Raw genomic sequence first — 14,427 nt, forward strand, 5'->3', positions numbered from 1 at the left:
TTTCCTTCATCCTGTGCGAGTTGTTTCAAGGTTCTCATGGCGAGAAACGGTGCGCTCACTGTCCCGTAAGTTACAGTTGATAACTCATAAATTTTTATGGGCTCGTTCTTGCCTTCCTTCCACAAAATTCTTTGAAGATTTTTTTGACTCGGATGAATTTTTATCATTCGGTACATCTTTTCGATGTCCGCAATGAAAGCAAACTCGTGCTTCCTAAATCGGATCATTATTGAAAAAAGATCCTCTTGGATCACTCCTCCGTTATACTGAAGAGAATTCAAAGAATTGCCCTTTGTGGTAATCGTGGAAGCATTAAAAACAGTTCGTAGTTTTGTTGTCGTTTTATCAGGACGGTATACACCGTGATGGGGCATGTAATATGTGACTTTTGGCTCTGTGGTCTCATTCACCTCACTCATATGCCCAAGTTCTAGATATTCTTTGAGAAAATCCTTGTATAATGCCTGATAATTTTTGTCTCTCTCTAACCGATTCCACAGAGAGTTTAGTTGTTTTAACGCCATACTCTTGGACTCTCCAAGGCACCCGGGATCCTCCTTGAGAGGCATGGTGATTATATACTGCCCCTTATTGTCTCTCATATGAGTCTCCTCGTAATGGGTTTCACAAATTTCGTTGTCCTTTGATACCACTGGCTTTTCTCCAACACTTTCAATTTCCCAAAATTTTTGCATTGTTTTATTCAAGTTCTCTTGTTGAACTAGTCCACAATGTATTGTTTGTTTCTCTTTAGTGGATAATGCGCCACTTACAACGTACCCGAATATTGTATTTTGTAGAATTAAATCGGTGCCACTAGGAGACATTTGTCCTGTCAATAATAGTTCATAAAATATTTCAGCTCCCAACAATATATCTATCTGTCCTGGTTTGTTAAATTCTGGATCAGCTAAATTTACGTCCCTCACCCCCTCAATAGACACTTCTAACTTTTGGGAGGGAGTGCTATTTGTTATTTTCTCCACTATCAAGAAGTCCAATTCCCTCTCATAGTCCTTTCTTTTATTAGCGAGAGAGGCTCTCACGCATCCCTTGATTGGCATTGACGCCCCGTTTAAGCAAGATACAACAAGATTTATTTTTTCTTTCTTCAACTCAAGTTTCTCTGCAAACTTTCTGGTTACAAAGTTCGACATAGAGCCCCCATCTAGCAGCGCTCTACCATTGTGGTATTGACCATCCTTATCTTTTACAAGGCATCTCGCTGTACTAAGTAAAACTGTCTTTTTTTGTTTGTTTCCCATGCAGCTGGTGGCTGTTATGGGGTTGGCATTGTGCTGTTTCGGCGTCGTTATATTGCTCGGGGGAGAATGTGTCATCTCCGTTCTTCCTGCAGGAGCAGCAGCAACAGTTTCTTCTTCGCGGGGGAAATGCAGGGTCACGTGGTGTCTTTTATTGCACTTGGGGCAAGAGAACCTCGACCTGCATTTTTTCACCCCATGGGAAGATGACAGACAATTGAAGCACAAATTATTACTTTTTACAATTTTAATTCTCTCGTCCACTGATTTGCTTCTGTAATCAGAACACTTGTACAATGCGTGAGTTTCAATTCCGCATTGTACGCATAATGAGTCTTTTGAATCCGAGAGAAACACCTTTGACACATTTTTATTATTTTTTAAGTGGAAATTTCCTCGTTGTTTTTGAAACCCACTATTGCTCTCAGTGAGAGATCTACCTCGTGAAGCAAAATATATGTCGCTCTCTTTAGCTAATTCAAGCGGTCGAAACCATTTTTCTCCTTGCCTCACACTAATATGAGAAGCAGTTTCTCTATCTAATGTCTCAAACAACTTATCTGCAACAATGAGGTCTTTTAATGTGTCAAAATCTGACACTCTTCTGAGCTTCAGATAGTAATCGAAACTCGTTTTTAACCTCGACGCAAATTGCACATGTGTTTCATTATTACGATGAGCCCTTCGAAAATTCTCTAGACAAACCTGCGGTGTAGGCTCGTACTCTCGTAAAATAATTTCTTTTACCTTATCATAATTTGACAGTTCTTTATCGCTTATGTGAGACAAAACGTTGGTTGCCTTTTCACCCAACAAATTCAATAAAATTTCTGACTTAAATTTCTCTGGCACTTTTTTTGTGTTAAATGCTCTTTCAAGTGATGCGAAGAAATACCCCCAACCTTCCGGCTGATTGGGTACTCTAACAGTTAGAGTTCTCACACTTTTAATGAGAGATTCAATTGTGTCTTCCTTTACTTCTGTTTTGTTATGTTCGATGCCGTCACAATTTAATTCTACACGTACTCTAACTAACTCTAATTCTGTTTTGACGCGCTCTAATTTCATGCGTTCTAATTCAACCTCTCTTAGTTCCTCTGACTTTCTATCTGCTATTATTGTGGCTAGATAATCTTTTACAAAGTCGGGATCTTTTACACAAGCTTGATTTTGCAAAATAAGTTCTTTTAACTCACTCACCTTCGCATTCTCGATGACTATTTCTCCAAGGTCCTGAGCAACTTGGATTAAGTCCTGCTTTTTTGCTCCAGCGAACATTTTGACGATGAAAGTTACGTATTCCGAATTATGTTAGCACCACTCACAATTCTTTCGTGGTCACACAAGAACTCAACGAAAACAAACTCGCTCCACAGACGTCTTCTCCGATTTGAACGACATTTTTCACAGTTAGTCTCCGTATGAGACGGACCAGATGGACGATAACTCACTCGAAAGAAGTGGACTGTAAACACTTTTAATAAATTTACGATAATTTTAATTCACAAATATAACAAATTAACTCGCACGAAATCCCGATCGAGGGAATCGTTGTACAATTGACCAGCTCGAGGTCTCAACTCATACTCCCTCACACACACACTGTCACACACTCATAAAAACACTTTTTTCTCTCTCTCTCTCTCCCTGGGGACGGGAGGGGAGCTCTCATCACCTTTTGACCTCTGCTCTCTCCTTACTTTTCTTCTTCTTCTTTTTTACTATTATTATTATTACGCAGCAACAACATCCTTCATTGAAGCTTTTTACGCCTAACAGTTTCGATGAAAGTTCAAAAACCCCCAAATAATATTCGTCCGATCCAAAAACGGAAAACACTTTTCCATTCTAGTTTTTCACAAGGAATCCATGTGTAATTATTGGGCGGTCGATAGTTACCACCCTGTATACCATTTGTTCTCAAACTTTTCACACCTGCGACACCCTTGGCCTCGTAATCGTTTATTTGTGGCTCCCCAGAATGGTGTAGAAATGAATTATTTCAAAGCAATGAACGGGCACACACGTAAATACATAAATTCTTCTCGACGCACTTGATAATGTTTTGCGACGCCTGCAAGGAGCCGCGACGCACATTTTTAGAACCACTGCGTTAGTTGAACGGTCATGCATGCGGTCGAACATTTAGCGATATACGGGATCATTTTTTACTCCCCATCATTTTCACTCCACCAATAATCAAAAGCCCAGTGTTGTGAATGTACAAGTAATAATCATCATTTTAGCAAAGTAATGATCGGGGAAACAAGCAACTACAAAGCCCTCTCGTTGGAACGGTAAAAAAAACGTGCTTGAGAAAAAATTATCAATACTTGCTCTGGGTTTGCAAATAAACAAAACATTGGGAAAATAGAGACAAACACTGCCTCGAAATTATTTATCGTATCATTTAGATGACATGATTTTTCAAATTTACTTGAGCTATCAAATCTTCTTTGCTTCATGTTTATTTCAACATATGCTTTCAAACATGCTTATTCTTTTATGAATACAAAAAAAACACTATACAGTTATTTTTATAAATAAATTAACTTAAAATCACCTAATGATGATGTCTATAATTGAAATCGTACATCATTCATTTTGAGATGTATTGTTAGCTTGTCGTGTACTCAAACAAAAAGAATTTATATTCTCTAGTTTTCAACTTCATTCACATACTTTCAATTCACGTTAACCTACTGCAGAATTATAACAATTGTGAAAAAAACATTTTTTTATTTTTATCATTTTTATTTTTATCATTTTAACTCCCTCATGCAAACATAATACACGTTCCTGACTAGAGGTGCAATTTCCATTCATTAAAGAGAAATAGTGCCAAGACCGATCACGCAGCTACCACAAGAAGTTCCCACACCGTGTATTTAGCATACGAATTTTCCAGAGAAGGGAGGTGGTTCAGAATCGGTTCTAAACTGTTAGCTCTACGCATAAAATGCCTGTGGGCATAGGCTTAAATTTGTACCGGCCCATGTGGGCCTCAGCCCCCTCCCCAATATATATATATATATATATATATATATATATATTTGCCACCCCATCTCCATAGTAACCTATTAAAATATTAGGCTGATCCCCCTCCCCCCAATAATTCTGAGCCCTCAAAATATTTCTAATATTTTTACGCCGGGGGGGGGGGCGACAAAAATGATGAATCAAATTTTAAATATTCTTCTCATCTTTTTTATTTATTTATTTTGTCACTCATAAAAAAAACGTTTTAAATTATGTACATTTATTTTTCCATTTAAGTAAATATTTGGTAATATTTTCAGCATGGACACAGTCACGTTCCAGATAAATTGCCTGAAACTTTAAACTTGAAAAATATGAATATTTCAAACTCTCAAGGACTCTCGGTAAGAAATGCTGTGAATTTTTTGCGTTTGATCACGAAAAAATATAAATATTCTGTAAATAACAATTAAATAATTTGTGTTGCGATTAATTTTTTCTTTCTGATCCATTGTTCGTGACAACCTGTTGTTTGTAAAACAGTGACTCTTAATTTAGTACTAATAAAATGCAGTGAATTCTATTTTACGGATTTGTGCCAATGTGTGTTGCAAAGAAACTAATTTCCGTTTACTGTTTCATGTTACAACGAATCAAAACCAAGGCGGCAGTTAGATGCTTGGGTAGTCGGGGCATGCACGCATTTTGGCGCCCCCTCGTTAAGTTGAAGGAGACGTTAAAGGGTGAAAAACGCACCCTTTCTAGTCTGCGTCAGGGGCAACAGACCTGCCTGTTCACCCCCACCCCCAGTTGCGACCCTGATCAAAATATTCACTTATTCAAACAAATAAACTACAGTTAAAATAAACAAAATATCTCATCAAGATGGTGAATTTTTATTTACTTATTTGCTGCCAGCTAAAATAATACAATAAGGAGCATTTTAAGCTACTAAAGCCGAGATTCAAAATTGTCATACCCTTATACTTCTGATTCTGTGACTAAATGGTGTTCGCGGTTTAATGAAGTTTGAAGACCTCTATTAATCGAACCAGTATTAAAAAGGTTAATTTTTCTTAGATTAGCTTTTTCGTTTATGATTCAGTCAACTAATTCGAGTGATGTTTGTCACTTAAAGCTTTTGATTTTTGTCTATCGTGCATTTTTAAATTTTTCTTGGATCCATACATCATTTTATGAAGCAAAATAGATCAAAAATATATCATTGACTGTATTCTTCTTTTCAGTCTAAAATAAACCAACAAGGGGAAGAAGCTGCTTCAGTAAAAATTGAACCAGTGATAAAATCTACGAAAGCATTTTGCGGTAAGCTTAAGTATGATATTTTATTCAATTACACTTAATTTATATCACTAAATTTAGCTCCCAAACAACTTTAGTAGCCCCTAAGTAAATTTGAAACTAATCAAATACATTTGTGTCGACGCCTCAAACCTCTGAACCTTAAAGACAAAATATATTTTGTTAATATTTTGTTATTTAAGTTATATTTTGTTGGTACACAGTTTTGAAAATAGTAAGTCAGGTCCCTCGATGTGCCTTTCAAAAGAGGTGCGAACCATTCCGTGGAATCAGTCATCGTCGGCAGAAGCGAAAACGTTTTTCGCCTCATTGAAAAAGCGAGACATGTACTTACTGAGGATAGACGAAGGAAGAATCGAGATTCCGACTTGGCAGCTAAATGTCAGCGTTGTTCTCTAAAACAGATTACGCTTTACTCATACGCTGCATTCATTCTAAATCATGGAATATCTCAGCTGCCAAAATGATGATCTATACTGAAAACAAACCCAAATCATGTCGAGTCTTTCAAGAGGAAAATTTAACTTGTAATTTACGCAAAGCACCATCTCAATCACAAGTATCTTGAAGCACATAAATGGTCTCGGCGCGCGCGCGCGCTGCAGTCTTTCCAAAAAAAAAAAAATCTCCTATCCTGTTTCTAGTCGCAACGCATAAATGGACGGACGAATTACACCGAAACAAAAAAAACAAGAACAGAAATTTAAAAAAAAAACAAAATGATCCCACTCGGAATATTCGGCTGCCCCTTTATTTACAGGCTTTCAGCAACAGATTTGGATGATTTGCAGTTGAAATAGCGGAGATAAATCTCAAAAACTGCTATCGTTGTTTAAACATGGGAAGTGAAAGAAAAATATGGAAAGAAACTGGGTTAACGTTCTTTCTCTCAGCTATCTTTTTCCTATGTATGTAATACCCTATTGTTTTTAATCATCAAACCATAGCGAAGGAGAAAAGATGAAAAATTACTGTTGAGATGAAGGAGAAAAAAAAAAGACAAATTTCTTTTCCAGGGTTACCAAAATGGAGAGACCCGAAGGAAGGGAGAGAAAGCTTGATTGTATTTTGTCTATTTACAGAGGACCGAAATACCTTGTCTCTAATCGTGTTAAGGGGTTAAAGTAAGAAACCCCAAGCTAACAATGTTAAATACAAATACAAATACAACGCCACAACAGGCAAATTGCCCAACGAGGTGGCTGATCCCCGAGCCCCTACCTACTACACCACACATGAAACCCCCCCCCCCCACGGAACCCCCCAACCCCCCACGGAACCCCCCAACGAATCGGTACGTGCGGGAATGTGCGTGTACGTGTAGTGCAACCTGACGTAAAGTTTGTTTCTGTGTAATGCTTGTTATGTGTAGTGCTGTCATCTGCCCCCAGTTTTACTAACTATGAGTGAAGTGTTATGATTGAATGATTTACCGTTGTAGGATTGTTGCTCTCTGTGGCGAGACTTTTTAACGGGGAGATCGGCTCGCATTTGCGCCTTGAAGTTGGGAACCACAGAAAACCAACTTCAGCCGACCACCACTGTGGGGTTCGAACCCGGATCCTCGCATCACGAGTCCGGCACTATAACCACTCGACCACCACAGCGGAGTTATAGAAGTTATAGAAATTCTATATGCACATTCTGTTATTATATCGTCGTTATCCCCCTTATGCCAGAAGCATGAATGTGTAAATTTTCACTTTTTTTTGGTTTATTAGCTGTCTGGATCCTTTACTTTGCTATCTGTTTTGACAGAAACATGAATGTGTATCCCCTATTGAAACAATGTTACCATACATTTTAGAAAAATAACATCCATAGAATAACATGGGTAAAGTAAATGCATTCAAACGTCATTTCCCGTGTTCTTCCCCCCCCCCCCCCCAAGAATGAGCACATTCATGTTTCTTGCATAAGAAGGAGGACGTTATAACTAAAACATGCATTCATTCAATGTTATCGTTTGGGTAGTTTTTGGATACCATACAACGTACGTTACCTGGGATGTGGTATCTCGAAATTTTCCTCGTGTCATTCATATGCAGTGAAACCTCGATATAACGATATTCTGCTGGCCAAGAAAAAATATCGTTATAGAAGGATTATAGTTATATCGAGAAGCAGCAAACGCATTGTTATCAGTACCATCAGAAAAACGCACTTTGAAGTATTTATTCGTCGTGAAAAACTATTCTTAATTAGTTTATAAACGAAATTCATTCAGATGCATCGGCCTGTAAAGAAGTTTACCAAATTCCATTTTTGTGTCTTACAGAGAAAGTGGCAATAGCAACAGTTTTATCAACATTTTCGGTGATAATGTAGTGCAAAACACCGATGTTATTGGACGCTCTTGGAAGAACGAAAACAAATGACGATGTTAAAATTAAATTCAATACGATTTTGGTTTCTTTTAAAATCTTTTAAAAATATCGTTATAGAGGGATTTATCGTTATATCGATTATCGTTGTAGCGAGGTTTCACTCTTGTTGACACTTGCTCTCGATGATGTGAGATTATTATTGCGAGTGCAACTTGCGATGTACTTTTTTTTCTAAAATGAAATTCTTGAGCTGACTGGGTTCTGGGATTGTTTGGGTTCCCCAGCGTTCCATGTTACTGAACCCCAGAAGCACCAGTTAGAAACCTATGGTCTTTATTTTCACCAAATCTACCCAAAAATACTTTACATGTGGTCTTTTGTGGGACTGTAATTATTTTTTTAAATGCAACTGCATGTATCTTAAAAATTTATGCTCCCATAAATTTACTAGTAAGATTTTTAAAGAAACATCGGTACGCGAAAAAATGGTCTCGCGATCGGCAGAAATATGAGTTACGATCTACTGGTCGATCACGATCGTCTTGAAGCATTGTAAAATATGTACATTCAATTTACAATTTTTTCTAATTTATGATCGGATCTTAATAATCGGTAACTTATTCTTAAAATAGAAAAAAAATTTCTCAAAGTGTTTGAAATTACTTTCTAGTATTGATTAAGCAGTAGTTAACATTTACCAATAGAATACACAATCCAAAATAATCAAAATTTTTTTTAATTTAGGTTTAACAACTATGGCAGTGGTAATTGTTATTGGAGACACTCTTCATAATTTTGGAGATGGGTTGGCAATAGGAGCTTCATTTGCACCTGGTTTAAAAGGCGGACTCTCGACATCTTTGGCAGTTCTAACACATGAGCTTCCACATGAGTTCGGTAATTGTATTAGTATTGCTGTGTGCCGTTTTTCAGCTAGTAATTTATCAAATTTTCAAATAGAGCAATGCTTCCCAATGAGGGTGATAACACCTACGGATACAATGTAGGATTCTATGGGATGGCTTAAAAATGGGGGGACATTAGAAAACTTTTTACGATTCTTATAATTTTATGATTTTTCCACACTATAAATACGTCATAAAGGGGCCCGTGAGAAGTCTGGCTGAGATGTCCGCTATAGATCCCAGCCTAGAGGCCCTACTGCAGTATGTGGGGTTGAGAGGCCATGGCGGCAGTAACTAATCACATGAATAATAGTGAGAAGTCAGCTAATTATAAGACCACCCAAGATTTCAATAAATTTATGAAAAAACACGTAAATGAAAAAAGTCACCAATCCATTTCAATTTGCACGTTCAGGTGTACACACTCATCAGTAAAAAAACTAGGTTAAAACAAGAAATACGCCTGTGACGAAATTATAACACCACCCTAGTTTTTATGATATTTTTCCAGAGTGGTATGTAAATGGCTTTCATCCGGGTGTGACGTCATTAGCAAGTGAGGAAAACGGTTTTTTTTTTTTTCGTTTTTTTTTAATTTTGTAATACTGTAATATTGTTTGTTCCAAAAGCTTTAGCTTAAAATAAATATAACAAATAATAAAGCAAAATTAACAACAAATGATCTTTTAATTTTTTGCCAATTAGGGTACTTTAATACCATATCTATAGTTCATGTGAAAAGTTACAAGTGTTAAATCAAGCATTATTTTTTATGGGAAATAAAAAATTCGACATTTTGACTCTGTGTCCCAAAAGTTTAAGCACAACACAAAGAAATCCTATACAAGTACTCACACAATTGAACGTTGGTGATGTTTTCCTGTCCCAGTAACGCTTTAACCATTTGAGCGGATCTTAAAAAATTTCCCTGATCCGCATTATAACTGCCACAGTGGGAAATCACTAAACCTTCTGCAAAATGTCACGTCTCTTTTCAGAAAGAATATCTTCTTCCAATTTCATGCAAGTGAAAATGCTACTGACCCCCCCCCCCCCACCAACACCAACTCAAAGAATGATATAAAAAAAACCAAGGAAGAGAAAAATACTCTTTTTTGATTATACAGGGTGTCCTATAAGTGCTAGCATGGCCTTTATCTCTTCAACCGTTCGTCGTAGAGGTATGGTTCCAATTTAAATGCTCAACGGGCGTTCAAAATTTACCCTGTACCAGTTTTGAGAGTGAAAATACAATGTGCAGCAAAATAAAAAATCTTAATTTCTATACCATCCCGCATGCTCTAACTTCCAATTAGAAAAATGCTGCACTGTCTCTCTCGATGCCAAAAAAAATCCATGTTTCTGAGCTCAATATTCACCGAGATATACGAATTCAAAAAACGGAGGAAATTTGGGAAAGAACAACGTTATAAATGCCGGTAAAACGGTTTTTGCACATTTAACGTTGTTTTTTCCCAACTTTCTTCTGTTTCTTGAATTCGAATATCTTAATGAATATTGCACATATAAACGCGGATTTTTTTTTTTTTTTTTTTTTTTTTCCTTTTTGCAGCATCAGGAGAAACAGGGCAACAACTTTTCGAATTTGGTTTTTGATCACACGGGGACTGTATAAAAAGTAAATTCCTTCATTTTCTTATGTGTACGACCCTAAAGTAAATTTCCGGATTTTAAGTAACTGACGTTATTTGAAAACTTTTTGTAATTGAAAGTATGTTTGTAATGTGTCAATGGTTACAGAGATATCCACTGTGCAAACAATTTGGGAGAGTTCTAGAGAATCTCGCATTGCTATCCATTCTTGGAAACTTCACGAGTAAGAATACCGCAAAGATTCTCCATCAAGTTAAGATCCGTGCTCGATGCTGGCCAGTTCAAATAATTTTTTTTTTTTTGTGGACTACCAATAATTTAGTAAATAGGTGTGTGAGATGAACAAATGAAAATTTTTATAGCATCGATCACTATTATGTATAGTTAGTTACCAATACTTCGTTTTCTTTATTAATGATTGACATTTAATAATAACCGATAAAAAATTTTATTAATCGATAGAATTTTTTGATTAACCAGTTGAAAATTTTAATCGATTCCCATCCGTACAAAATAGAAGGAGCCTGCATTTTGACAATTTTTTAAACGCATCGAAGCATGTGGTTTAAGTAATAACCCTTCCTTGATCATATTAAATACAAATACAAATATTTCATTGCAAAAGTCAGTTTTTTTATACAAATATTTTGGCCTTTTTTTTCTAACGTATTACGTTTTTGAAGTTTACTGCATGCGCTTTGCATTTCAATTAAAATTTCTATGTTCACATTCCAGGAGATTTTGTTGTTTTGCTTTCAACTGGGCTCTCATTTAGTAAAGCACTGCTAGTCAATTTCATTTCTGCGCTTTTCAGTTTCATCGGTTTGTACATTGGCATTCAGTTAGGTGAAGATCTATCAACAAGAAAATGGATTCTTTCTGCTACTGCTGGAATATTCCTCTACGTTGCACTCACAGAAATGGTAAGAAAGCACACATGCCAGTTGAATGCTCCAAAGCTATAAAAAAAGGTTTATGTTTAATATCCTCTGTGAAAAAAAATTGTTGTAGTACTGAATTGTTTGAAATATACATGGTGTCCTGTAAGTGCCAATGCGGCCTTTAGCAACCGTCCGTCGTAGTGGTATAGTTCCAATTCAAAAAATGCTCAAAATTCGTTGAAAAATTACCCTGTACCAGTTTTAAGAGTGAAAATACAGTGTATAACAGAATAAAAATCTAACGGTCCCCCTGTGCTCTAACTTCCAATTAGAAAGTTGTTGCCGTCTCTCCTAATGCCAGCAAAAAAATCCTATGTTTTTAAGTGCAATATTCACTGAGATATTCGAATTGATAAATCGGAAAAAAGTTGGGGAAAAGGAGAGCATAAATGAGGGAAAGAAGCATTATACGTTAGCTTTTGCTGTTCTTTCATAACGTTTATCTGATTTTTGAATTCAAATATCTTAGTGAATATTGCACTTAAAAGCATGGAATTTTTCTGTTGGCCTCAGGAGATACAGGACGACAACTTCCTAATTGGAAGCTAGAGGACGGGGGGGGGGGGACCGTATAAAAATTTAGGTTTTTTTTTTGTAGCACACTGTATTTTCACTCTCAAAACTGGTATAGTATAATTTTTGAACGATTTTTGAACACTTTTTAAATTTGAATCATACGATGGACTGTTGATAAGATAAAGGCCGCATTAGCGCTTACAAGACACCCTGTATAGTGAAAAAATGAAAAATATCGGCAGGGACATTGGAAGTGTTAAATACCTGTGGGTACTCGGCTTAAGCTTTGTACCCACAAATAAAATATATTAATTTTATGAATGAATTCTGGGGGTTCTCGGCTGCATACAACAAAATACTGTGGTTGCTCGAAGGCCACGACGCACCCTCGGCTACGACGCCACTGAAGAAAAGTGAACCATAAATGATAGTAAAACAAAGGATGTCAGAAAAAAATTGCAAGTGATCGAAAAGAATTATATATGAAGTGACTTCTTTTATCTATTTTTCCCACTCACATTATTGAAATTTTTGCCTGCTGTGGGCTTGGATTTTGTATACACTGCTCAAAACAATTAGGGGAGCACATGGTTTTAACAAAATTACGTGAAGATGTATACCGATAAGTAACATAAAATGAATCATCCATAATTTAAAGCCTAGCAGGAAACGGAAGAAGAAAACTTCATATGCAAATCAAAGTTCATGACGTCGAAAACCAGAAAAAGGAGATAAGGGCAGAAATTGGGATGTTGCAGAAACGTCTGTTTTACTGCCGTAACTGTGAAATTCGATTGCGCAGTATTTTTTTTTTGAGACAAGGTGACTTGAGGATGTCTCAACAACGTGATTTACCGGAATCCATGGCATGGCGTGTTATAGGCAGACTGGAGACTGGAATCCGATCAAACACAACGTAGTGTCGCGGACGCTGTTGGAGTCGCCAGAAGTGTTGTTGCAAGGCTGTGGAATCGATTCCAAGAAACAGGAAATGTCAGACGACGGTTGCTCTTGGCAACAGGACGAAGGGTGTCCAGCCAAACAGTACGTAATCGGCTTCATGAGGGAGGGCTCTATGCACGTAGGCCAATGGTCTGCATTCCGTTGACCCCACGCCACCGTGCGGCCCGAAGAAGATGGGCTGCTGAACATCGAGATTGGGAGCAACATGATTGGAGCCAAGTGCTGTTTACAGACGAGTCCCGATTCAGTCTGGAGTGTGACACCCGACGTGTTTTGGTATGGAGGGACAGGGGCACTCGAAATAACCCCGCATTCGTTCGTGAAAGGTCACAATACAGACGAGCTGGTTGGATGGTATGGGGTGGAATCAGCATAGGCGGACGTACGGACCTGCATATCATTCGGAATGGCACTTTGACGGCCCGAAGGTATGCAGACGAGATACTGCGACCTCATGTCATCCCTTACGCTGGAGCCATTGGAGATTCCTTTGTTTTCCAGGATGATAATGCCCGATCGCATAGAGCTCGTCTGGTGGAGAACATGCTTGAAGCTGAAACAATACAGCGTATGGAATGGCCAGCGTGCTCTCCTGACCTGAATCCAATCGGACGACGCATTGCTGCGCGACCAAGGCCGCCTGTTACTGTCCGAGACTTGCAGATTGCACTTCTTGAGGAGTGGAACAGTATTACCCAAAGTCTGATCGATAACCTCATCGCATCCATGGCAAACAGGTGTGCAGCAGTCTTAGCTGTTCGAGGAGACCACACGCCCTATTAAAACTCATGCATCATGTCTAAACAGTACTTTTTTTTATCGTTTACATGTAACCAAATTGTTGCCCTAAATCATCTTTTCATGTTTTTTCCATATTTTCGAAGAATTAAAGCTTAATTCCAAATTTTTTTACGTCTTTTTTCTGTATTGCGCATTGATACGCGTGTACTATCCATTGTATGCCAATACGTGGCTGTCTCGCACGGTTTTCTTCACTTTTTTGCTTGCTCCCCTAATTGTTTTATGCAGTGTATTTTCACGAAAAGCCAATTCCGATTTTTTTCCGTTGAGGGGATTGTTCTTACCGTGACTTACAGCTCAGGGATCAAAATAAGGAATCATGTCCACTTAAGAATAGAATTCAGAGGTATAGTTATGAACAAGGTGTATAGCTGTAGCAAAAATATACAGGGTGTTCTGCTAATTCGCTGACATATTTTAATTCAAAACCGGAGAAAAGTTGGTAAAGAACAGCACAAACTAACTGACAATGCTCCCTTCCCATATTTATGCTATTCTTCCCCAAGTTCTCTCCGATTTTTGAATTCAAATATCTCAGTTTTCACTTAGAAACGTGGAACATTTTTTGTTGGACTCAAAAGAGACAGGGCAGCAACATTTTAGTTGGATTTTTAGAATAAGGTGTCCATATAATTTTTTTTATTTTGATAGCTATACAATCTCTTGCAATATGAATGACATACCTGAGGTCTATACCTTATTTGGATTATTTTTCTAATTGGAAGTATGCTTCTCTAGAATCATAATCAAGTTTGATGAATTCCGTTCATACACCATGAATTTGTCTTATTTACTA

The 14,427-nt window shown here is 37.4% G+C and overlaps 1 protein-coding gene across 2 annotated transcripts in view; it reads left to right on the forward strand.

The window, feature by feature from the left end:
* The window catches only part of LOC149080553 (metal cation symporter ZIP14-like), an 89,542-nt gene that overhangs the window by 56,432 nt on the left and 18,683 nt on the right, over nt 1–14,427 (forward strand). The window contains exons 9-12 of one of the 2 annotated variants that reach the window (XR_016193604.1): nt 4,562–4,645; nt 5,489–5,567; nt 8,636–8,788; nt 11,225–11,333. Coding sequence is in view for 1 of the 2 variants with exons in the window: in XM_089239660.1 (XP_089095786.1) it covers nt 4,562–4,645; nt 5,489–5,567; nt 8,636–8,788; nt 11,146–11,333 (504 nt within the window). In the remaining variant the exon portion in view is untranslated. Of the gene's footprint in view, nt 1–4,561; nt 4,646–5,488; nt 5,568–8,635; nt 8,789–11,145; nt 11,334–14,427 lie in introns of both variants that reach the window. The other variant, XM_089239660.1, reaches the window with a different exon arrangement.

Source organism: Pholcus phalangioides, unplaced genomic scaffold, assembly GCF_987345545.1.
Source record: "Pholcus phalangioides strain wild (caught in Gottingen) unplaced genomic scaffold, Ppha-v1.0 ptg000011l_1, whole genome shotgun sequence".
Lineage (NCBI taxonomy): Eukaryota > Metazoa > Arthropoda > Arachnida > Araneae > Pholcidae > Pholcus > Pholcus phalangioides.